The sequence below is a fragment of the Staurois parvus genome, unplaced genomic scaffold (genome assembly GCF_062004578.1).
Source record: "Staurois parvus isolate SC_StPar_1 unplaced genomic scaffold, SC_StPar_1.0 ptg000572l, whole genome shotgun sequence".
In the NCBI taxonomy this organism is placed as follows: domain Eukaryota; kingdom Metazoa; phylum Chordata; class Amphibia; order Anura; family Ranidae; genus Staurois; species Staurois parvus.
Genome location: NW_028318368.1, coordinates 1,179,325 through 1,206,506, shown reverse-complemented (window position 1 = coordinate 1,206,506; position 27,182 = coordinate 1,179,325). Strand labels below are relative to the sequence as shown.

Genomic DNA, 27,182 nt, shown 5'->3' with positions numbered 1-27,182 from the left:
CATGGGATCTTTGTATATATATATTTTAATATACATCCTCCTAATAAAGTTTATCTCAAGAGGCTATGTTTATATATATATTTTTTCATTTTTTTCTTATCATTTTCCCATTTTTTATATTTTTTTATATTTGCTTGATACTTTTTTTGTATATGATTTGGACTTAGTATATCATTAGCACTTACCATTCCATTTGCTATTGCTGTTGGCATGATTCTAGTGCGGGAGCAGCAGCCTGTGGTATATATATATACATGCTCGGGCTATTTTTAGGTATGGGATCGACGGGCTTCAATAATATGGCCGCCGTGACTCCACCCAGTGGGTCACGATTGGAGGAAAGGCTGGCCTATTTAAGCATTTAACCATTTTTGTTAGCTTACAGATGCCAAAAAAGGGCCTGGACTTTACACTGCACTGCTCATGTGCTAAAATCATTGTAAGGGAGATATACGGGGGCTGCCATTGCTAGGCTTCTTATAAAATACTAGTTTCCAGGCTTTCCTACACATGTATTGGCTTCAGTTCTTTTTGATTAACAGACATGAAACAAGTATGAAAATGTGGAATCCTGACACTCTTTCTGAAGCTCATTTACAACACAATCCAGGATGAACAAAGACATTGCCAGGTGACTAGCAGGAAGCCTCCATATTTTTCTCATTACAGAGTCAGGTAAGTAAAAAAACTTTTTTGTAGAAGAGGCTTTAAAAGTCTCTTTTAACAAAATAACTCAGTAAACTAATTTTTATGTGACAATGTAGTCCCACGTTATCAACATTTCATTTTTTTATTCCATAGATAACCGACCTTGTCACCTGATCTGGTCATTTGCCACCAGCATCAGCTAAAGTTTTTGGAGTTTCCAATGTACAAGTGCTATTGTAGTCTAATATTGGTAGCTATCATTGTCATTTTTTTTGTTATCATATCTATCATGAATCAATATTTCATATAATTCCACCATATAAAAGTGCAGACACATGAACATAAGATTAATACAGTGCATTGTAGTCAATGCCCAGTTGACAGTACTTTTATTACAATGTAAACTGCCATTGTCCAGTTACTATAGCAGTTAGGATTCCAGCAGTCAGCAGTGTAGGCTGATCCTTGCCTCCCCTCAATAGAAAGAAAATATTAACTGCTTCAGTCCCTCTGGTAAATAGCAGCAGTAGCGTCAGGGTCCAACAAGACAGAAATTGAGCATATGTCTCTCTCTCGATCATTCTACTTGTCTATGCCTAGTCCTAACATGCTTTGCATAATACTCTTGCAATTATTTCCAGTAAGAATTTTACAATAAATAGAACATAACATAATTAACGCTCATTTTGCTATCAAACCCTATTCTGCTGTATATAACCAATGTGCAAATAAAGTTACTGAAATGAAATGATATCTTTCACCCACTAGACAAATAAAACTATGATACATCAGCCTATATATCCTTGGAAAACCATGAAGACACAAGTAAAATGATTACTTGTTTCTACTTGAACTGAATTCCTGTATTCTCCAATCAGTTCCAATTTTCCATAGTACAAGCACTTGGCAGCTGTTGGTGTTTAATTGCAATTAAGGTTTTTCCTATTTAGTGTGTTCATTTTTTTCAAATTACACTTCTGCAAACAGACAACATAAAGCCTCATTTAGTCCGTTCTCTGTTTTACTTCTCCATGATATGACAAAAGAAAACAGTCTCCAAATCAACACTTTACAGAAACTTTAGTATGTATTTAGCTTCTTTAAATAAGCATAATCATGGGCTGAACAAACAATTCAATATAGAGAAAGAGGCATAAAATTACTGTCTGACTAAAGAAGAACACTGAAAACAGTTCTAAACAGATTCAGTTGAATGTTGGATGGCATTGATTTACCAATGAAATTCCAATATCAAAGCAGAGGAATCAATACAATACTGTACACTGGTGACACTGGGCTATTTGAGGCTACATTCTATTGCAAAGGCAGTAATACCTTTATATGCTAGTGTGGATTAGGCAGCTAGGCCCATCATGTGATTGCTCAGTGGGTTTTTTCTGTCCTTGAGAGAACACAAGACTAGGAACATGTTCCTCCAAGTCCAAGTGCCTTACATTATGGAGACAGACTCTAGATTATGAAAGACCTCTATGTTATACTATGCCCGATGCAACAGAGTTGAAGTGAAGTTGTTCCTTTTAATGCTATTCCACATTAAGAAAGAGAAATATCGACACTATATTGTCAAACGTATTGGGACGCCTGCCTTTACACGCACATGAACTTTAATGGCATCCCAGTCTTAGCCCATAGGGTTCAATATTGAGTTGTCCCAGCCTCTGCAGCTATAACAGCTTCAGCTCTTCTGGGAAGGCTGTCCACAAGGTTTAGTAGTGTGTCTATGGGAATGTTTGACCATTCTTCCAGAAGCGCATTTGTGAGGTCAGGCACTGATGTCAGACGAGAAGGTCTGGCTCGCTGTCTCCACTCCAATTCATCCCAAAGGCATTCTATCGGGTTGAGGTCAGAACTCTGTGCAGGCCAGTCGAGTTCCTCCACCCCAAATTCGTTCATATATATCTTTAAGGAACTTGCTTTGTGCACTAGTGCGCAGTCGTGTTGGAACAGGGAGGGGCCATCCCCAAACTGTTCCCACAAAGTTTGGAGCATAAAATTGCCCAAAATATCTTGGTATGCTGGCACCTAAAGAGTTCCCTTTACTGGAACTAAGGGGCCAAGCCCAACCCCTGAGAAACAACCCCACACCATAATCCCCCCTCCACCAAACTTTACACTTGGCACAATACAGGCAACTACCATTCTCCTGGCAACTGCCAAACCCAGACACATCCATCGGATTTCCATACAGAGAAGCGTTCATCACGCCAGAGAACACGTCTCCAGTAGCGGCGTGCTTTACACCACTACATCTGACACTTTGCTTTGCACTTGCTGATGTAAGGCTTGGATGCAGCTGCCCAGCCATGGAAACACATTCCATGAAGCTCTCTATGCACTGCAAAGTGAAACAAAAAACAAGAAGCGCACCAACCTTGCGCATTACCTCAGTAACAGAATTTATTAATAGAAGATAGGTACTCACAAACAGCGAATAAAATCAGGCATGTAGTCCTCAAAGGGACTTCAAAGATAAGAAGCCAGCGCAAATCCCATCATGGAGGTAGACACTCAGTATAGCTGACGCGTTTCGAAGGCAATGCCTTCTTCCTCAGAGCTCTGTTCTTCCTTATTCGCTGTTTGTGAGTACCTATCTTTTATTAATAAATTCTGTTACTGAGGTAATGCGCAAGGTTGGTGCGCTTCTTGTTTTTTGTTTCACTTTGCAGTATCGATCGGGCTTCCCCAGCCCTGTTTTGGAGCTGCACAACCTTGAAATATACTGGTGGTCGCTTACTCTGGTGTTGGTTCCATCTATTTGCCACCGGTCTGGGCCCTAGAGCGCAGGAGAAATCGCAGCTCTCTATGCACTGTTTGGAGGTCTTTAGCTATTGACTCTGCAGACAATTGGCGACTTCTGCGCACTGTGTGCTTCAGCATTTTCTGACTCCGCTCTGTCATTTTATGCAGCGTACCACTTTGTGGCTGAGTTGCTGTTGTTCCCAGTTGCTTCCATTTTGTTATAACACTAACAGCTGACTGTGGAATATTTAGTAGCAAGGAAATTTCTTACTAACCAAAAACCTTGAGACAAATGTAGGTGGTGGGTAGCTGAATAAATGCTTGGGGAAGGGCTGCCCGTAGACATTCTTCACCCCTGCTAATCTATCAGTTATACCGGAACAATAGAATTTGTTGCATCATTACTGAATGCAAGTGCAGATGTTGTCTTCAATACAACCATACATGCCATCCCATACAAACATTTTGGGTGGGAAAATCATCTGCACTTTTTTTACAAGTTAATTACTGATAAGCAGAGGTGTCCCTAGGGTTGGTGTCACCCGGTGCATTAACACTTGGTGACACCCCCTCCAACGATCCCCACAGAATGGATCGGATCTGTGGATTGAGCATAATGGATTATGCTCAATCTGCAGATCCAATCCATCCTGCGGGGATCGTCGACTTTCTTTACAACTTACCATTTCTTGGAGCGGGTTCCGGTGTAGCGACAAGATGCGTCTCCCATGTAGGAATGTCCCCTCTGAAGCAACTGCACATGTCCCGGTTGAAACCGGGACATGCGCAGTTGCTTCAGGGGGACATATCTACATGGGAGACGCATCTTGCCGCTACACCGGTGTCACCCCGTATAGGTTGCATGCTGACGATCCCCACAGGATCATCGGCATGCAACCTATATGGGTTGACACCGGACCCGCTCCAAGAAAAGGTAAGTTGTAAAGAAAGCCGACGATCCTGCGGGGATCGTCGGCTTGCTTTACAACTTACCTTTTCATGGTGCAGGTCCGGTGTCACCCCATGCGGTCGGTGTCACCCGCTGCAGACCGCACCAACCGCACTAGTAACTTTTAAAAAGACTTGCTCACTCAGACATTTGGTCTGTATATGAGTATCCTGAAGTGTAAGTTTGCAACATTGTCCAAAAAACCGCCTATGCAATTCTATATATTCTGAATAGTACATAGCAACACTACTCTTGTTTCAAATGCTGCACTGCCTCCCATTACATAAGTAGTTGTGTAGGGACCTCTCCACAAAAAAGTACTGGCCCCTCAATCCCCCTCCGTTCTGCTGTGTACGAGACAGGTTGGGCACTACAATTGTATACCTTCTAGCTGTGGGCCATTCAAGCTGCTCAAGTACTCAGTTCCCTTTCTTCGTCTATAGCCGAGCTATAGACGAGGAGAGAGAGAACTGCACACTTAAGACATTTTCAATAACCTGCAGCTGCCACTGGAGGGTATACAATTGTAGTGCCTAATTTGTCCAGTAAACGCTAAGTTTAGCTAGAGAAAGAGAGGGCGTACTGATAACATGTGCAGTCCAAATGGCCCAGAGCAGCCGTTAGGCAATCCAAAATTGCAGTGTTCAGCCCTACCTGCAAACAATAGAATGGAGGGGGATCAAGGGGGATTGTGTAGAGGCCCCCCCACAGGTGCAAATGTGTAATGGAAGGAGGTGTAGTATTTGAAAAGGAGGAGGTTTGTACTATTCAGAGGATATGGATTTGCATAGGAGGATTTTTGTAAAATGTTGCTGAAGGCAAACACTACACTTAAAGTCAGCATTTCTCAACCTTTTAAACATGGAGAAACCCTTGAAATCACTTTCTGGTTTCAGGTTACCCTCTGCTAATAATTATTATAAAGGTCACTGGGAAGAATGCTTCTTACATTTGTGGTCAGTGGGAAGAAACCCCTCCTTATAGATAGCTAAGAATATAATTCTTTCATTGGTTACTTGCCTGAGAGTCAGAAATTGCTTAAGGAACCTCAGGCAACCTCTGGAGGAGCCTCAGGGATCCACAGAACCCTGGTTGAGAAAGGCTGCTTTAAGTAATAATGTGTGTCTCGTTTACACACCAAATCCCAGCTAACAGCTTCTTCTCAGTGTCAGGTATAATTATGCTCTATATACAGAATGTGTATGCAGTTCTAAAACTTAGTTCTATTATCTTTAAACATTTGTAGTCCACTCGGGCTTGACCTTTACCCTGCCCACAAAGCAAGGCTGGAAAATACTTGAAATAGAATGTAAATAAATCATTTTCTTCAGCTGGAGGCATTTATTGTGCATTTTATTTTTCATGACTGCTGCGATCTTAGCTGACAGCAAAGGCGTTCAAACAAGTCTGCTTACTTTCCTTCATGAGACAGCACCTCAGGGAAATCTCTAGTACGAGATAACAGTTTATTAAACAAACCCAGCTTTATCATGTGTTTCATAAAAGACGCCTACCAAAACTGTGCACATTCCCCTCTGATAGCATGAAGGAAACAGTACATGTTATACCATTTTCCTATAACTTTATATCTTTCCGAGTCATTTTCTGAAAATTATTTAGATTATATAGTGCGGTCTATCTTCATTTTATGTAAAATATTTAGAAAAAATCAATAGTTAATAGTAACATGGGTCTTGCTGTGTTTGGAGCTTGCACAGAGACAAAAGGAATGAGACAAGATGGATTGTATGAGACAGACTGTCACAGCATAGGCCAGGCAGGTTTGTTTAGACTCAATCTGCACCTCCCAATAAAACCCATATCAGTGGCACGTCATGGTCTGTACTTGTTTTGCTGCTTTGCAGACAAAGCTACAAAAAAATCATTTATTGCGGGCATACAGTACAAAGAGCCAACATTACCATGGATATAAGTTGCAGATCAGTCCCTAAATACAGTGCTCAGCAGAAATGAGTACAACCCAACAGATTTATCTGAAAACCTTTTACTTGCCTTCCAGAATGAACATTTTCTATGGGACACTATACTACAAAATATTCCCACAAATGCGGGCCATTGATTGCAAACAAGATTTGTTCATTTGCACGCACAAAAAAGTATTTTTCCTAACAAATTCATTCAAGACCACGTTGCAAAAATGAATACACCCCAATGAAAGTCTTAGGAGCAAAGCTACATTTTAGACAACAAAATACTAATTAACAAGAATTCAACTACAGGTGAGTGCAATTATTAAACAGGTGTCCAGCAGACAGTTGATTATAAAAAGGGCCTTACTTAAAGTGTTACTAAACCCAGGAAACTGCATTCACTATATCTGGTCTCCCACAGTACACAGAACATGGAAATGCAATTATTTTAGTAAATATAAACTAAATACCTTTTCTCATCAGCAGTTAGAGCAGTCTTGGGACATTTATCAGTTTCCAGCAGAGCACTGGTTAAAGCTTGTAGGAGTAGTATTCCTTCTCCTCTGATTTGAGGCTGCATAACACCTGACCCTCACACATGCACTCTTCTAAAAAAAAAACCTTTCTAGCAATACACACCAAGCTGAGCATGTGCAGCTTGCCTCCAAAGCTCTGTTCTATCATCAGTTGGATTGGGGACAGTAGAAGAAGGGGAGGATCAGAGAAGACTGGATCAAACATCATTTTTACACAGGATTAACCACTTAGGTTTCACAGTGAGTATAACAAGCATGTTTTACTGAGTATACAGATTGATTTTACTGTTGTGCATTTAGTAACACTTTAACAAAGAAAACCGCTTCCCATTTCATGCTGTCAGCAATGGCACTACATGGAAGAGAAATGTCACAAGGCCTGAGAAAGAAAATAATTTCTTTACACAAGAAAGGTGAAGGCTACAAGAAGATCAGCAAAGCTTTACTTATCAGTCAGAATAACGTAGCAAAAGTGATACAAAAATTGAACAAAGATGGAACTGCAACCATCTCACAGAGATATCCAGGCCATCCGCAGAAGTTAATACCTTCACAGGAGCATCTTCTGATGAGAAGGGTTGAAGAAAATCGCCATGCAAATTCACTGCAGTTAGCTAAGGAAGTAGAAAGCCAAACTGAGGTGATTGTTTCCCGTGACACAATATGGCACACACTGCAGAGGAATGGCATGCATAGGTGTCATCCACGAAGGAAGCCTCTCCTAAAGTCCATACACAAAAAAATTTACCTAAAATTTGCTAGGGCTCATGCTGAAAAAGAAGAAGACTACTGGGACTCTGTGCTCTAGAGTGGTGAGACCAAGATAAATGTTTTTGGAATTGATTGCTTCAAAACTGTATGGCATTGCAAAGGTGAGGAGTACAAAGAAAAATGCATGATGCCTACAATGAAACATGGTGGTGGCAGTGTCCTTCTGTGGGGCTGCATGAGTGCTGCTCACGTAAGAGAGCAGAATTTTATTGATGATATAATGAATTCACAGATGTACTGCTCTACTGTATATTGAAAGAGAATATGCCATCATCATTCTGTGTCCTCGGTCGTCGTGCACTTTTCCAACATGACGATGATCCAAAACACACATTTAGGGCAAATGTTGCATTTCTGAAGAAGAACAGGGTGAAAGTGCTTCGGTGGCCAAATATGTCTCCGGATTTGAACCCAATCGAACACCTATTGGGAATTCTGAAGTTGAGCATCACTCTCCATCTAGCATCCAGGCTGTAAAAGTGGTCGTTCTTAAGGAATGAAAAAAGATCTTTGTTGCAATATGTCACCAACTTGTTCATTCCATGTCTAGAAGACTTGGCACTGTCCTTACAAATCATGGAGGTCATACAAAATACTAGATGTAATAGTTTTTGTTGTGGGGTGTATTCATTTTTGCATCAACTAATTTGAGTAAAACTGAAGATTTTGTAGTCTAAGTTATATTATTAACCTTACTTTCACGTAATGAGCTAAACAATTGTTCTATAAAACTCAGTTGGGTCAACATTTTGGAAATTGTTCTTGTGTTCATTGAAATATTGATTAAAATCTTACTTTTTAAAAGGGGTGTACTCATTTATGCTGAGCACTGTATATGAGAACTCTCAAAAAAAAATATTGCCCATGGGACTTTTAGAAGAGCTACACCAGACACAAATACATCAAAACATCCTTAAAAAGATCAAAATTTTATTAACGTGCAGGAATTCACATGGGAATGTAGAACCGTCGGCATGCTTTACCACTCCGGCAGCTGTCTGTTGCCAGTTTTGGTGGGGGGCAGTGTGGTGCACAATTCAGCGGGTCACACAGCTCCCTTTTTAGTTTGTTTATACAAACTGTATTTGAAGTGTATAAAAAATACACTTCATTCATGCCAATGTACAATTCAGCATAAGCAGTGTGAATGGGACACATAAGAAAAAATGTTTCCTGTGTGTCCTTGCGGTGACAGATGTTTTACAATGAGGTGAAACGTCTGTCAAGGCACACTGTATGAATTAGCACCCCCCCTTCCCTTGCATGAAACTGGTCTCTGGTGCCAAAAAGATTGGGGACTGCTGAAGTAAACAACTTTTTTTTTCCCTCTCTGTATAATCACTTTTGTGCCCCTCACTGCAGTGATCTCGCACAGACTTGTATTGCAGAGTAGGATAGGAAACATATTAGATCACCATTCTTACTGAGTGCTGATTACTGATAGCACAGGGATTTATTATGTATTTCAGGTACTTATATAGCGCCGTCAATTTACACAGTGCTTTACATATATATTGTACATTCACATCAGTCCCTAACCCTCAAGGAGCATACAATCTAAGGATTAAGGGTATATTCACACTTGTGAATGTGTTCAGTCTGCATCCTGGGCCATTCACTCATACATGATTGCTGCATAGTAATTATATGTGAGTAGATGCCATTAGTTGTGGGAGCCGGCAGGTTCCCATTGCTTTCAATGGGGCTGCTTCCCGCAGCTAATCAAAGGGAACCCCCAGTTGGGATCTCACATGTAAATGCTATCAGGACCCATTCTCAAGAGTAAATGTGGCCTAACTAAGGTAGAAATTTACCAAACAGTCATATTTAGAACTGCTATATCAGGAAAATGGAGTTTGTTAACACAATATCTAACTACATGTCAATTCATGTGACTTCGATGATGGATTCAAATTAGGCTATTTCAAATCAAATTAAACAATGATTGCAGGCGGTAGGGCAGAAAAATATTCTTTAGGCAATTGACCTGACACCAATAAGGCAGGAGGCTTAACGGTGTAGCTCTTTCAAATTTGGCTATTTGTGTGAAGAACTAGGTGCAGAGCTTCTAGGCCATAAGAGTGACAAAGCACTATCACGTGCAAAACGTGACGTCATGGTAACTGGGACTGTTGAGATTGGTCCCCTTTCTACTGAGGATTTCTGATGGTTCTTCCTGGCTTCCTTGCATTCCACTGAGGTCACTTCCGGTGTGCCGTGACGTCACTTCCAGTGTGCGATCTTCAGCAACCGAGGAGGTCCATCCTGCTCCTCTCATCCCTCCTGTGGGGTCTCTCTCAGACCGCTGGCCTTGGTCACCTGTATACCATCAATTGTGGCTCCTTCACCTTCCACCCATTGAGCTCACCATCCAGGCTCTCCATTGCCATGCCTACAACACAGTAAGCTGCTCCCATCATTCCTCCAGCCTATGGTTTGCACTGATTCTTGTATGATATCCATTCAATGATATATCCTTATGGTGATTCTTGCTTTTATTGCTCCATTAAACTGTTTTATATTTTCTGCTGGTTATGAACATTACTATTTGTATTCTGGACATTCACCACAAGCGCTCTGATCTTTTATGCTTTCCTTTTGACTACATACTCCCTATGGTCATTGGAGCAGCTGTGGGATTACCTGCCTTTTCTTCACTCTAGTTCACCCTGGTTGAGGGCATTATTATTATTATTCGGGATTTATATAGCGCCAACAGTTTGCTCAGTGCTTTACAATATAACAAGAGACAATACAGCAACAATGCAGTTCAATACAAGAGGGATAGGAGGGCCCTGCTCCTTGGAGCTTACAATCTAGGAGGGAGGGGCTAGTGGTACAAAATGTAGTAACTGTGGGGGGATGGACTGGTTGGAAGAGTAGAAGATTCCATCATTAGCTCCTAGTCATTTGTTTTTGTTCAGGGCCATAAGAAACCTGTTACTAGACGATTAAATTCAACAACAATATTTTGATTGTGTGTGCATTTAACACATTTTATGCACTGTATTTACCCATAAAAACCTCCCTGGTGCTACCATCTTGGATGTGATATTTGCAGACTCAGACATGGAGCTTAAGTAATTCTCTATAGCAGTGGCCTCCAAACTGTGGCCTGGGGGCCGAATGTGGCCCTTGGCTTGCATTTTTCTGGCCCTTGGAGCATTATTCCACCAACTGACGCCTTTGATGGGTCACTATTCTTCCATTAGATACAAACAATGGGAATTCATTCAAACAAATGATGAGGCATTGTTTATGCGCATTGATGAAAGGACATTTTGTACTCCCACTGGTAACAGTCCAGCCCTCCTAACATCTAAAGAACAGTAAACTGGCCCTTTGCTTCAAGCGTGGTACTGCGGTAGGTTGCCACCTGTACAATAAGTCCATAAATGAAATGTCCTTGCTACTAAATATTCCAGTCAACTGTTAGTGGTATTGTAACAAAGTGGAAGCAACTGAGAATAACATTAACAAAGTGGTAGGCCATGTAAAATGACAGAGCAGGGTCAGCGCACACTGAAGAGCACAGTGCGCAAAAGTTGCCAACTGTCTGCAGAGTCGATAGCTAAAGACCTCCAAACTTCATGTGGCCTTCAGATTAGCACAACAGTGCCTAAAGAACTTCATGGAATGGGCTTCCATAGACGAGCAGCCGCATCCAAGCCTTACATGACCAAGTTCAATGCAAGGCATCGGATGCAGTGGTGTATAGCACACCGCCACTGGACTCTAGAGCAGTGGAGACGTATTCTCTGAAGTAACGACTCACACTTCTCTGTCTGGCAAAGCGATGGATGTGTCTGGATTTGGCGGTTGCCAGGAGAACGGTACTCGCCTGACTCTGCATCGTGCCAAGTGTAAAGTTTGGTGGGGGGGCATTATGGCGTGGGGTTGTGTTTCAGGGGTTGGGCTTGGCCCCTTGGTTCCAGTGAAGGGAACACTTAGGGTGTCAGCATACCAAGATATTTTGGGCAATTTCATGCTCCCAACTTTGTGGGAACAGTTTGGGGATGGCCCCTTCCTGTTCCAACATGACTGTGCAGCAGTGCACAGAGAAAGGTCATAAAGACATGGATGAGTGAGTTTAGGGTGGAGGAACTTGACTAGCCTGCACAGAGTCCTGACCTCAACCCGAAAGAACACCTTTGGGATGAATTGGAGCATGTGAGTCAGGCCTTTTCATCCAACATCAGTGCCTGACATCACAAATGCACTTCAGGAAGAGTGGTGAAACACTCCCATAGACACACTGCTAAACCTTGTGGACAACCTTCCCAGAAGAACTGAAGCTGTTATAGCTTCAAAGGGTGGGCCAACTCAATATTGAACCCTACGGACTAAGACTGGGATGCCATTAAAGTTCATGTGCATGTAAAGGCAGGCGTCCCAATACTTTTGGTAATATAGTGTATGTAATGTTTGAGAGAACTGTCAGCAACTGCAGACCTAATAGAGGAAATGAGGGTCAAAGAGTGTGGACATGCTACATTTTTGGCTGGGGTTATGCTGCAAAAGACAATATGAAACTGGGAACATGTTATGTAAAGCTACTAGAGATTAATGCTACTACACTAATCAATATTCCCACTACAGACTGCTGAGGTTCAAGGGCCGCACATTATATACCAAATAGCCACATGCGGCCCACAGGCTACAAGTTTGGTACCAGGGCTTTAAAGGCTAAGTTCACTTTTTTGGAGCATGTTACACTTTACATTCTGATGAGCACCCTTGTAGTTCATTCACAAGCCCTGCAGCTTTCAAACTGACAGTTCATACAGGGGTACAGGCTGAAAGCTGTAGGTTTTGTCTGCAGGAACCTGACATTGTACCCTGATCCACTGGTGACAGGTGCAATGATTTCCAGGCTCGTGTATGAAAAAATAATAAATGCACATTTTTTCTGAGAAAATATGTGCATTTATTATTTTTTCCCAAAAGGCGAACTTCTCTTTTACAACTAAAGGAGCCCATAGACACAAGATAATTGCTGTAGGAAGCTGCTGATTATGGTCACAACAGGAAACATTGTATTTCTATGAGCAGTCTGTGACCTCTGCAAACTTCCCTCTGCTAATTGATCTTGAGGGAAAAACTATTTGTCTGAGATGGATTTTCCAGGTCGATCATTATTGTACCTTTAAAGATAAAGTTGAAAAAGATTCTTTAAACTGTAAGGTATTGAAAGTATGGGTGATCCACTGACAATTCTACTTACAATAGTTATGTTTTCATACTATATATAACATCACAGGAAAACTAATGATGTGTGAACCAGACAACCACAAAAATCGAAAAAATGAAGTAAAGTAGACAAATAGCTACACATGTACTAGAAAAATGTAACCACCATAAAGACTGCATTCTCTTCTATTTCAAATAGAAAAAGAAATGGGGACTAAACAGGCCCACCTCCCTTTTGTTATGGGACTGTGGCAGAGATATATGGTTTCAAGTCCTCCAACTGTAAAAATACAGTGGGGGGAACATTCTAGAAGGTCAGAAGGGTTTTTAGTCCCCCCACTAGTGTGAGGAGGAGAAAAAAAACATTAATGTTTCAAGTTCCCCCATGAAATACCAGTATAATGGGGAAGCTTCTAGAAAAAAGGAGTTTTAAGCCCCCCACTACACCTTTGAAGTTTTAAGCCCATTATATAATGGGGAAAATTCCATAACTGGGAGTTTTTAGCCCCCCACTACACCTGCACATTCCTGGAAGGAAAAAGTGACCAATAGGGAGAGAAATTGGAGAGAGGAGAGGGCTATAAAAGGGGGGTCCGTTAACGGAAAATTCAGAAACCTCCTTCCCACCCGCTCCTTTTCATCGCGGCTGATTATAATTGGAAAGTATCATATTTGATGATGGTAAAATACGTAAGTATGTAAAATGAAAAAAGTTGTATGGTTAATGAGTACGGTTGATAAGTTTTGTGTTAACCACTTCCTGTCCGGACACTTTTACCCCCTTCCTGTCCAGGGCAATTTTCAGCTTTCAGCGCTATCACACTTTGAATGACAATTGCGTGGTCATGCAATACTGTACCCATATGAATTTTTTACCATTTTTTTGAGACAGATAAAGCTTTATTTTGGTGGTATTTATTCACCGCTGGGATTTTTATTTTTTTTACAATGTAAATGAAAAAGTCTAAAAATTTAGAAAAAAAGTGTATTTTTTAATAAAATTTTGCAAATAAATAATATTTCATCATAAATCTTGGCCAAAATTTATTCCGTTATTTTTTTAGTAAAAAAAAAAATCCAAATTAGTTTATAACCAAAAAATATAATTTTTAAACATTTTTTTTTACATTTTTATTTTATTTTTTTTATATTATTATTTTTTATTTATTTTATTTTTTTACATACTGTCACCCTAGCAGTACAGTGTCACCATGGTGACACTGTACTACTTGTGGGGGGTGATAAAGATTTTTTTTTTTTTTTTTTACACTGATTGCTTTTACACCCATATAGGATGTAAAAGCAATCATTTCTCTTTCTCTCTGTCTGCATTCTTGCAGTCATTGAGAAATACTGAGTGAGCTGTGATTGGTCACAGCTTGTCACATGGTACAAGGCTGTTGTGAATAGCCTTGTACCATGTGACCTCTGTGATCATTCACAGATTTCACACGTAGTAAGCAATGATGTCACAAGTGATATCTTGCTTACTGCTGTGCATGTGATCACTGATTGGCCAATCAGTGATCACATGATCGGGACCTCGTACAGAGGTCCCATCCGACAATCGGTGTTTCACTGTGTCCAGGGGACACAGCGGGCACCGCATCGCGGTGGTGCGCACTCCCAGGGAGCGCACACAGCTAGAAAAGGCGGGTGCCGTTTAGGAACGGCAACCCGCCCCTGGACTGCCACCGCCCTGCCGTTTATAAACAACAGGCGGACGGCAAGAGGTTAATAAGTACAGCTTGAGTCTTAGTGACTAAGCTGGGGTTTTTGAGTAAGATTAATTGAAGTAAAAACGTTTTACAATTATTAGTAAGCTAATATGTAAAAAATAAAGTGTTATTATAAAGAATGATATTTAAACCAATAATAAAACGGCCGAGGCCAAGTTAGCACCAAAAGAATAAGAGTTGTGGTCTTTATCGTATAGAATTTTGTCCATGCCACAACACTTAGGTACCTTTCACATGAGCGATCGGATCAGGTCCATGGATTCCTTTGGTCCGGCAGGTATAATTGATACATGTGGATGCCTACCTCCTGGTCCGATCTGGTTCACTAAAAAAAAAAAACCCTCGGTAGTCAGGTGTAAATGGACAGAGGAGTCTATTTACAACAAGCCACCCAAAGAATAGAGTGGCTCTTTCTGTTTACGTTGTGCATAAAATTAGGGGACATGAATGTGCCATCCACCCACTCCGATTAGCAGGGGATATGTGAGCTGATTGGAAAAAAATCTGCACAGAAAAAAATCTGGTCCATTTAAAAGGTTCTTTAGAAGTGCAAGAAAATTTACTCTAACATGGAAGAGGTTGCATTTACCTTTACTTTTCTTATCACCAAGAAAGCAGTTTTTCTTCATACAAATTTGTCCAGACAATAGCTACAGTCAAAGTGCCACAAATAAGAACTGCATGAATTTGTCACAGGTGTTAGTGCTAACAATTGAAATGATGTATGGGTTTCATGAATTTGGATTTTGATTACGTCCACACCACCAGAAACGTGTGGCAAATGTCTTACTGAATCGCTCCCAAATTGTGCAGAGTACATAATAATTATTACTGGAAAACTATGTTGAAATTGTACCTGTGACGGAGGGTAGGCAGGACAGAACACACAAGGCAGATGGCAAACACACAAAGCTTTATTGAGATAAAATGACAGTCACTCAATGAGGGGATTGCAGGGAGGGTGACCTCGCTACTAGGGGAATAGCCAGGAGAGGGCCCAAAACACTGGTAGTTCAGGCCCAAGGGGCAAAGTTAAAGTCTCTGCAGCAGTTTGTAATCCAACAGTGAGGTAGAGGAGCAGTTCAAGAACAGTTCAGGCAAAACAGGGGAAGCATACACTCACGGATCCAACAGGGTGCCCGGTCTCCCAGGGAACAAGATAGTATGACACAGGTACCTGCTGGAGTCCAGAGTATGCGTGCGGTCTCCCCCTTGGCTGGGGTCTCAGGCAGGGCTGGCGTGCGGTCTCCCCCTTAGCTGGGGTCTCAGGCAGGGTTGGTGTGCGGTCTCCCCCTTGGCTGGGGTCTCAGGCAGGGTTGGTGTGCGGTCTCCTCCTTAGCTGGGGTCTCAGGCAGGGCTGGCGTGCAGTCTCCCCCTTAGCTGGGGTCTCAGGCAGGGTTGGTGTGCAGTCTTCCCCTTGACTGGGGTCTCAGGCAGGGCTAGCGTGTGGTCTCCCCTTGGGCTGGGGTCTCAGGCAGGGCTAGCGTGTGGTCTCCCCCTTGGCTGGGGTCTCAGGCAGGGCTAGGCTTCTGGGGTCCTTCCCGCATCCTTGGGGTCTTGGCAGAGTTTAGCTATGAGGGTCCCACCACAGCTGGGATCCCTCGATCGCTGCGCAGCAGAAGAGGATGCCCGGGAAGAGCCCAGCACCGGTCTCTTAAAGCGGTGTGGGATGCTTCCCAGTCATCCTGGTAACCAGGCGTGAGCCGTGGGCGGTGTGCCTCGTCACTCGGCAACAAGGCACGCCCCCCTGGACACAGGTCATGCTCTCGTGAGGGCGACCTTTGTCCAGCGGCATCCGCAAGTGCGGGAACTCTCCGTGCCCGCGCTGCAGATGTCAGGATCGGGTGGCATCAGTCTGATGCCACGGTCCGGAACATCTCCACAGGAGGTTCACACCTCTCTGCGGAGAAGTGTGAACCTCGCTATCTTTTACTCTCTGGCCTCGCCGGAGGAGGAGAAGCTAGTGGCAGGGGTGACAAAAGCCACACCTCTTGTCCTTCGTGGCAAGACGAGAGGTGGAGGGGGGCCACTTAGCAGGATGACAGTGGAGGAAATACATTAATTGAATTTGGGAACATAAAGCAGGATGACAGTGGGGGGGGGGAATAAATGATTGAATTTGGGGAACATTTGGCAGGATGACAGGGGAGGAAATGCATTGATTGAAGTTGGGAACATTTGGCACAAGAAGGTAAGGAATTAATTAAGGATGTACTGCATTTGGGCACAAGGAATTAAGTATGGGATTAAGGAATAAATTAATAATTGGGACTGGCAGAGCACCTATATTGTGATAGTACCATACACACTGTATATTTCTAATACTCTATATTAAAGCAGAACTTCACTCAGTCAACACTGACTATTTTTAATCCTTATGCTGTTAGCATTAGTAAATAGATAAGAAAGTATATCATATTCATTTTTAGACTTTTTTTTTAAATTTCTTTATTTACTTCCTGGTTTCCTTGCCTAGGCAAATATGTCATACACGATCCCAGGAGTCTTTGAGGGGAGGAAGATGGGATGGTTTTTGTCAACTAAGCACACCCTCTGCCTGCATGCCTTAGCTAAAGGCAGGAGAATTCCAGGAAGTAAATGCTACATGAATGATCTGCCCTTACTCAAGATGGCCATGGCTAGAAATGCTAGGGAGTGTTTTTCAAAGTGATTTCCAAGCAAAAAAAAAGCATGGAGATATGGATGGATGGGGGAGTTTACTTTAAATATTAAAAATGAATGAAATAGCGTTTTTGGTCTGTGGTGCTCAGATGCAGTGAAGTTCCACTTTAACATTTGGTTTTGTATAGAGTCATACAGGAGAAAAATGGAGGTCGGAACCTAGAGGGATATGTCACAACACAAAACATCTGTGCCATTTAGGCTCTGATGAGAGCAGCCATTCCATGACTAAAGTGAACCTGTGGCCAGGCAAAACTAATGATTTGCTATGTTGATAGAAAAAAATAGACTTTTTTGTGCCTAAACAGTACCCTGAAAAATGTACCTTTTGTCTGGAATTCCTTCTGAAAAATAGCAGAGCACCTCCTGGTATGTGAGGGTGCATAGGCATTCCTGTGTCCACAGCTGTATAGTTGTACTGTATGTCTGCAGCATGTGTAATAGAATTAACATAGGCACGTCTAATACATCACTTTTTCTAAGTAATTATATGTTATTTTATTTTTTAAACTTTTTTAACACTTAAAAGAGAAGTTTGGGAATTAAGAAAAAATGCTCACCTAGATGGCTGCTGCACTGATCCCAGCTGCAGTTGTCCCACACTGGCTCTAAACCAAGAACTGATCACTCAGTTCTCAGTCTAGAGAGCAGAGAACCAGTGACTGTCAGTCACTCTGCTCTGCCCCTCCAATGCTCACTAGAGTACTGGGCTGCGGGGGGTTGTCTGGTTCAGGTTGAGCCAGCTGCAGGTCAGGCATGTTGGTGGATCCTGACAGTAAATTTGGGATCTTTCCAGTGCCTAGGCCAGCTCTGTGATGTCAACTGTCAGCAGGCTTTAGCCCGTTGTCGGCTAACTACATGTCAGAGGAGTACAGAATTAAGTGCACTCCTGTGACCCACAGGAGAAGTAGGGCCAAAAGAGCTTTGGCCCTACTTCTCCTTTAGCTTCATTGCTGTCAGATAGGTGGCTGATAACCTTGTAGCATAATAGAAATAAGCCCTCTTTAAAGTGGAGCTCCACTCACCTGTCAATAAATAAAAGTCAGCAGCTACAAAAACTGTAGCTGCTGACTTTTAAAAACCAGCCACTTACCTGTCCCTCGATCTCGCGGTGTGTCCCCCACAGCCCATTTCACTGGTCATCCTGGATTCCAGGAGGCCAGCATCTTCAATGTGGGCACCTGGCTGTGATAGCTTGTGGCTTCACAGCCGGGTACCCAATGCGCATGTGCAAGTAGCGCTGCGCTGCATGAATGGTCCTGTAGTCTTCTGGGACCTGTCACGTGTCCCAAAAGACTACAGGAAGGGTGGACACCTTCCATTCCAATAGCCTACCCACTCTCCCCCCGCCCCCCAAATGTGTCAATCATTAATGGGGAGCAGTCCTTAAAGCGGAACTTACCCTTTTGGGTGGAGCTCCGCTTTAAGGAGAAATCAGGAGTCTATAAGACCCCTAATGTCACCTATGGACCTCATGCTTGATCAGCTTCTTCCCTGACTACAGCAGCCAGGGAATGACAGCTCTAAACCCTGAAGGGAGGTAATACATTTTATTTTTTTGTTCTGTGTCACCCATTAGACACCCATCATGCACATCCTGGCTGTGCAGGAGGGGCAGTAAATCCAGAATACATGGCAGGGTAGTCCGGCAGGAGCACAGTACCTTTGTGGCATCAGCAAGTGGCTATTTCCTTTTTTATTCCCCTATAATTGTTCCTTTATGTATACAAAAATACATACAGGATTTGGACAAATTCATTACCCTATATGGTGTTGGACCGCCTTTGCCATTCTCCTGAGAATTGACAAATATAATTCTTGGAATCTGATGCCTCTCTTCATGCAAAAATCATTCTAGTTCTCGCAGAGATGCCAGAGGCAGAAAACAATCCTGACCCTTGTTTTCCAAAATTGACCATAGTGGCTCTATGATATTGAGGTCCAGCGAATGAGGTACCCAGGGAACTAGGGAAGGTGTGAGACTTCTTTTGCATGCTTGTCAAACCACGATTTGACAACACTAGCTATGTGAATCGGAGCATAATTGTCTTCATAAATGGCGCTCTATCTTTGGGAAACAACCTCTGTACTTTAGAATAATCAGAAATCCTCCTGCGCTATACAAATGGACCTACCAAGTCTAATCACTAGCTGCTAGCACTCAAAACTGATACCAAATTCAGTGTGAATAGATTATATAAAAATAGTGCAGCGCTCAAAACTAATGTAGATAACCAAAAAACACATAACAGTGATAAATACTAGTGTCAACCCTTAATCAAAATGCCACTTGTATCAAATAGTGCAACACTCAAACTAATACAAATACCAAGAAAAACATACAACAGTGATAAAATAAGTGCCAACCCTTGATCAAAGGTAAGAAATTAAAGTGCAAAACATGACCATAAATACATAGTGCATAAATATATAAATATTGCTTAGAGAAAAGAAAAAATGTCCAATACGGGGAAAAAAACTCTAACAGTGCTCACACAGTGCCACACAAAATGAAACCACATAAGTGTTAAAATCAAGAACAATGTCCTTATAGTGGAAACAAGAAATAATTGAATTCATGCGATGTGCTTTTATGATGATGGATACAACTGTGACTGTATCAAAAAAAAATCCTTCCGTGTATGGCTAAAGTGCCTCCTCACCTCCTCCTACTGACCCCAAAGGGCCAACAGGCATGCAGGATCACCTGGATCCTTAAATTGTAAAGGCCAGCAGCTTCTTTTCTTTCCTGGATCTCCTCCGCAGGATTCCACAAAGCCCCCAGTCAGTCAGGGCAGTCCTGGGGAGTAGTAGCTCACCAACCCGGTGAGCCAAAAAGAAAACTCTCTAAGTGCAGTATTAAGTAACTGATATTTATTTTCAAAGAGTAAAAACAGGGGTTACACTCACATTGCAGACATTCTCCCTCCTCACTGATGTGTGGGTGTACTGCATGTGCATGGGACCTCTCAGGTGTAGCAAGATGGCGTCTCACGCCGGAAATGCGTCACCACGCACCGGAACTACCGACTCGCGTACCTACGCGTTACGTCACTGTCAACTCGTGACTTCATCTGGGTAATCTTTTCTTACCTTTGATCAAGGGTTGGCACTTATTTTATCACTGTTGTATGTTTTTCTTGGTATTTGTATTAGTTTGAGTGTTGCACTATTTGATACAAGTGGCATTTTGATTAAGGGTTGACACTAGTATTTATCACTGTTATGTGTTTTTTGGTTATCTACATTAGTTTTGAGCGCTGCACTATTTTTATATAACCTCTGTACTTTCTAGTCCATAGAATCTGATATTGTTCTCGTGCAGGCCAAAGTTCCTTTTTATGTCACTGTGCTCCCATGTCGCCATCTTGGCCCGACATCTGGTGCATGCACAGACATACCAAAAGTCTCTGGCAGGACTATGGGACCTGGTATGTCTACACATGCACAGAATCACAGGAAAGCCCGCACATATATGCAGATACAACTAATTGCTCTGCCAGGGACTGGCAGAGGGCTGCTGCTTTATATGCATGAGCAGGGTTTTATTTGATTCAGAACATAGGAGTTATGCCACGTGGCTCTGCCAGGTCCAATAGATCCCATGATATCTCTATGCAGACATCATCCTCATCTAGATGAGGATGCAGGAAGCTAAGTATGTAAAAATGTAAAAAAATATATATTTGTTTTAAAATAGTTTTTAGCCAAATAGTGAAGGGGGAGGGGTGGAGGAATCAGGGGGAATCATATATGTATATATGTATATATATAGATGAAAGTCCACTTTAAAGAGCATAGTTTAGTCATTATTCCCCCAGTTCCCTTCCCTAACTACCAAAAAAAATAAACTGAACCATCACCCCACTAGTGCTTACATACCTCCTGTGACTGCAGCAGCTTTCTGCGCTGTCTACATCCTGCCTAGTAAAAATCTACTGCTGCTCAGCCGGTGCATTCATACTGATGTCCCACAGACTTAAACGGGGAATAGCCACTCTAAAGGAGCAACATCCCATTTAAGCATATGTAATGTTAGTGCACAGGCCCAGACAGCCTAGCACCTAATTTTTACCAGTAAGGATGTAGGCAACATGGAAAGCCATCGCACTTGGAGGAGGTATGTAAAAACCTGTGGGAGGATGGTTAGTAAGTTAGCTTAGTGTATTGCACAGTGCAAAGTAAACCATGCTTATCTACTTTAAGTGGAACTTTAGGTAAAAAATGTAAAATGAAAAATGGGTGGACAGGCAGGGTTTTTAATGCAGATGAGACATGCTTTGTCTCTTCTGCATAAAAGCTATGTACCTACCTGTCCACCCTTACAGTGAGCCCTGCAGCTCACTGTACAAATTTGGCAATGCTAAATTTGACGGAACTCCCAGCCATATGCAGGGGTGACGTCACCCCGCCTTGCCAATGACAGCGGCCAGCGTTTGGAACCCAGAAGCCGGCCACCCAAAGATGTCAGTGGCCAGGCAGGGAGCTCTGGGACAGTGCACCATGAAACTAGAGGTGAGTATAGTTTTTCTTTAAATATACTCTTTCAGGCTTACCGTTGGGGTGAATGGGAGTGCTTGGCAACATCCAGAATACAGTGGGGTTGATTTACCAGAACTGAAGAGTGTAAAATCTGGTGCAGATCTGCAGAGAAACCAATCATCTTCCAGAATTTTTGTCAAAGTTTAACTGAACAATCTGAATATAGAAGCTGATTGGCTACCATGAAAAGCTGCACCCGATTTTGCACTCTTCAGTTTTAGTAAATCAACTTTATTACCTTTAAGAGAATTTTGATATATAAATAGCAGTAGGTTTATTCCAATAAAACTCTACTTGCAAACATTCATACACCAACTGGTATCTATGTGGGCTTAAGTTGAGGCCCAAGGTCCCTTTCACACTGATGGTCCGATCATGGTTGCCTGTCCGTTTTTCAGGCTGACCCGATCGGACCATCCATAGACCGGCATCTGATCCAATCCTGTACCGCAAAAACAGACGGATGGGGATTCGCTCCCCATCAGTCTGGTGGATCGGATTGGATGGCAGTCGACTGTCTGATCTGCAACAGTGGAGCGGACAGGGACCTGTCATCCGCCTGCTCAGCGGGGATCAGCAGAGAGATCCCCCACTGAGCAGGCGGATCTGCAGACGGGTCAGACCCGTCTGAAAGAGGCCATAGAGTTGCAGCTTAAAAAATAATCAGAATATTGCATACATATATATATATATATATATATATATATATATAAAGCATAGAGTGTCTGGGGATTTTCATCATGAATTCAATATGTTTAAGACTTTCCAAGAAAGTATATGGGAACAAAGATTGCAGATACAAAATCAGGTAAAAAAAGTTGCAAGATATTAGGGTAATGTGATGATGGGCTGAATAAAAGTAAGTTATTATGCAAAGGCTTCCACGCCATGACAAGCACTGAGGTGATTACAATCAAATCTGTCCTGGTTCATATACCTTCAGAGTTTATTTTTAGAACAGAGATGATGAAAATATTAAAGTGATCATGACAAAGGATGTGGAAGTTTTATATGTATCTGCTAAAAGTACAAAAGGTAGGAAAAAAGGAGGCAATGGAAAATGGTCAAGATTACATGGGGATCAAACCTGGACAGAAAATCAAAAAGTTATATCTTTTGAACAGGTGATCTGATTTATTTATCACATATTTCTAGAATACAATAAAAAGTCTATCCTTTTTTTCCTGACATAGCCATTCTGTCTTAAAATCTTAGCACAAATGAATTAATTAATCATATAAAACAATTAATATGTATATATGTTTGTGTATGCTTCACAATGAGGTAGCAAGGCAGCTTGAAGGGCATGACAATAAGGAGAATTTTAACATTTGGGAAAAATTATCTTTTTATGATTTTTTTGATAAATGTATATTTTTGCACACATCTAAGAAAATCTATATTTAAATTATCTATAAAGGCATACTAAACATGTTTTTGGAAAACTGTTTTTGCACAAGTAAAATGTGAAATGAATGTGAGAAAACTGTCCCAGTATAATGAAGTGTCCTACAACTGCTGGAAACTGGGTCACATTTACAGTAATAAAGAACTCTATTCAAAATAAAGACTCGGTGGCTGTCGGAGCACTTTATGCTCAGCTATACAGACATCTGCATGAGTCATCTAAGATAAAGCGACATATTTAGGAAGGCAATGCTAAAGGCAAAATAAATGTGCAAAGTGTGGTGACCTCTAAAAACCAAACAGAATTCAGATTATAGTAGTTTTATCAGTTTAAATGCATTTATCTAGTTGCTGCAGGATATAGTAATTTGCAGGTCCTTTGAATAATTATTGAATAAGTCCAAAAGCCTTGTACCTTTCAGTCAAGCAAACATTATATATGTAAAGTATGTGAATGTAAAGTGAGTTATAACAGTTCAAACTAGACGCCATGACCAGACCTTTTTATCATTGATGATGTCATCTAATATCATTCATAATATATGGATGTACACTGTCACTATTGTCTATCCACATATACTATTCAAACTATCAGTAGAGCCGTACAAGAACAATCAATATATGCAAAGAGATGTAACTCATCACAGCCAGCACCTAATCCTCTTCTAACAGAGCTGACCGCAGCAGTCTGAAATCTGATTGGTTGCTATGGATTGATGCACTTTGCACATCCTGATTACTCTTTCCTACTGGAAAAGCCTATTAGGTTTATGTTCTGAATAGGAGAAGCTTTACTTCAGCACATTCACTTCTTCTTTTCTGAAACATTTTTCCATACAGATTATCCATATATTATAGAGTTTGTACACGCTCATCAAACTGTCAACACAGGATGAACAGATCTCCCAGAGTAGTACATGTAACTGGTCCTGGTCCTGATCCTGGTCCTAGTCTTGCTCCTGGTCCTGTTCCTGGCCCTGGTCCTTCACCGTGGCTTAGTGGTTAGCACTCCTGCCTTGCAGCATAAAAATTATTTGTACAAATCCCAACCAGCAGGCTTTCTGAGTGGAGTTTGCATTTTCACCCTGTGCTTACATGGGTTTCCTGGGGAAACATGCTGGTTGTCTTGTCTCCTGCTCTAGTATGTGAGGTAGGAACCTTATATTGCCAGCTCTCGGAGAGCAGTGAATGTACAGTATGTAAAGTTCTGCATACATTTTTGGCCCAATATAAATACCTATAACGAATAATGATAATACTGATTGGGAATTCTCTGAGCTAGCAGAGCTCACCGTAAACACAGACCCACATCTGAACAAAATATCTGTGTGTGAAACCTCAGAATTTAAGATGTAATGATGTAAGTCGTGGGCTGCATGCTTGTTGCATTATAGTAAAGTAGAACCTATTCCGCTTTCCTACAAGTGATGTCACTGCCCCAGGACTAGCATGTGGCCTGGAAGGTAAATGAAGGCCATGTCACAAAGTTATTTTGCTTCATGACAGAGCCACTTTAAAGTGACTAATATGGCACACTCCTGTAAATATACAGCAACATGCATTTTGTGTGGGTAGCAGATCATTGCAGTAGCTGATGTTCAATCTCTGAAGCACTATTTGTGTACTATGGGTCTTAATAAGAAGTGACATTGTCCATGACTACCAATCAGCTGTTTTTGATTATGCATTCCAAAAACATCATCTGGAATTTGACTGGAGGATTTAGATGACATGTGAATAACATATCATAATGTTTCATACTTGTCTTCCTACATATGTCACACTAGTCACTCTACCACTGTGGCATGTTAAACTTTTTCCATACTTTTGTAGCATCCAGATCACAGATTAACTGTTTACAGCTTTAAACTTTACACTACATGAAATAAGATGCTTTAAAACTATACATCACAACAATTTGGAAAGTATAATTAAAGAAAATGTTTTAATTTACTAATTAAATAATATTCAGATGTTTGGAATGTGTAAAAACAATGCAAATTCCAATCTTAATTTAATCATGGCAAAGTAGTTACCTTGTTTGCAGTCACAGTATGCCCAGTCCACTCTACCATGATTGTTCCTAAAGAAGCACCAAGGCTTACTCCTCCCATCCGGATTCCTGCAGAAGTTGTGGTCCCCCAATCCTTTACCTGGAGTTCTTTCTAAGTAAGTGGGAATTTCCAGCCAGTTTAGGCAATCGGCACCAAACTCTGTAACATTGATGAAGTCACCGATAGAGCCCTCTCGACCTGTGTACTTTGGGCAGCCACTTTGATGATGTTGGTGGGCAGGTAGAGGGTGCTGAGGCGGAGGATGCTGGGCAGGTTGATGAGACTTACGAAGTGTCTGATGATTTTGGAGAAGATGATAAAGGGATGAGCTGGAAGACATATCGAAGCATCCCACTATAGGAATGCTCCCTAAAATTAGAGCTACAGCAAAGCTGGTTATTGTCATGCTGCCAGTACTGTCTGTTTTGTTCCATCTCCACCACTAATCTAGTCCTGAATCTGATGGGGGAGGCGGAGTTGCCACTTCCCCCTAATCCCATCCAGCCCATTTCATATTCATGCAGGAAAAATGCAGGTCTTCCCAGAAAAAGTCAGCAGAGTATAGCGGGGCTGACAAAGACAGACCAATCCTTAGATGAGGAAAGGGAGAAGCTGGTAAAGGAGGAGGAGGAGAAAGGAGACTATGTGGGCTAGGTTACTTACTGAAACAGAAACAAGTTGTATGAGAAGGACAGAGACAATTAGGAATTCTTCAGAAGGCACTAAAAAGCTGTGTCCTCAGTCTAAGCTTTTTGTTTACACATGAAAAAATACAAGTCTCCAAATTCCAGAGCACGTGGATTGCCAAGTTTTACATAGGAATCGCACCGAAGGTATGTGAGACTGCCAGCATGAAGCATCTGAAAATTACAGCACTATACGGCAAAGTTAAACGAAGCCATTTTCTGCATGTACTTCCCAATGTCAACAATTCAGAAAGAGAATTAGAGACAGATGGTGCAAATATTTTTTTTTCCTTCAAGCAATGTCAGTCCAATAGTTTGGGCTTAATTCAAGGAAGTACGGAGCATCAATCAAACATGTGAATGACATTTCTTCCAAAGTTCCAGTATAGTTTTTTTTTTTTTTTTTTAAGGAAAGTTTCCAGTAAATGTTTCCAATGCTGTCTTGCCTTTGACCAAAATGTAAGTGTTATAAATTGATGAATCAAATGAGAAAAAGAAAGAAAAGCTGTCTTACAGCAACATGTGAATGTGCCAAAACTTTTGTCCTTTAAAATGTTCCTCCAAAGCAGTGGATTAGAATCCTGGTTAAGTGACAAAGAAGATATGCAGAGTACCTACTCATGCATCTATATTTCCAGACTTTGAACTATGAGGTTCAATAGCTGCAGGTGAACAGAACTGTCAGGATGACTTAGACGATGCTGGAGATTTAAGTTTTGTGTCCTGTTAAACAGCTCATCTTTAGTTTTCTTCACTGTTCTTTCTGCTCCTGCTGTTATTGCAGCCAGCTATTCCCCGAGAACTCGCTTTGCCCAGTTATATTGATTGAAAGGCTCTTAGTTCACTTACTGGAATAATAGCAGTGGGCTGTGCCTTTACTAAGAGTCTGCTCCCTCCAGCTGTTTTAAGGAGCATGCATCCAGGCAGAGTACAGCTAGTCAGCTGCTCCAATGAAGATAGGATTTCAGTCATCTCCGTATGTGCTGCAAGTGACAAAAATAAAGATGAACCCAAACTTGGTTATGGTGTCTTTGTCTGTCAAGGGGAAACTAGCATCAATTAAAGATTACATTGAGTTTAAAGTTGGTGTAAGAAAAATTTTATGACATTATACAAATTACAATGGCCTGATCCAAAATATTTTAACATCAACTTGCTACTGATTTCATAGAAAAATAAGAAATCCATTTCCTTGCATTAAGTTAAACTTATTGGAAGCAAGCTGTTCAGCAGCAACAGGGTTTTTAAATATTGCAAAATATCTAAAAATATGCATATATTAAAATA

General features: G+C 41.5%; 1 protein-coding gene across 1 annotated transcript in view; it reads right to left on the bottom strand.

Annotated features, from left to right (window-relative positions):
- The window catches only part of PRSS12 (serine protease 12), a 245,646-nt gene extending 218,863 nt beyond the window's left edge, over positions 1–26,783 (bottom strand). The window contains exon 1 of the mRNA XM_089691788.1: positions 25,192–26,783. Coding sequence (XP_089547914.1) covers positions 25,192–25,615 — 424 coding nt within the window. The 5' untranslated portion in view covers positions 25,616–26,783. The remainder of the gene's footprint in view (positions 1–25,191) is intronic.
- Positions 26,784–27,182: the final 399 nt, after the last annotated feature.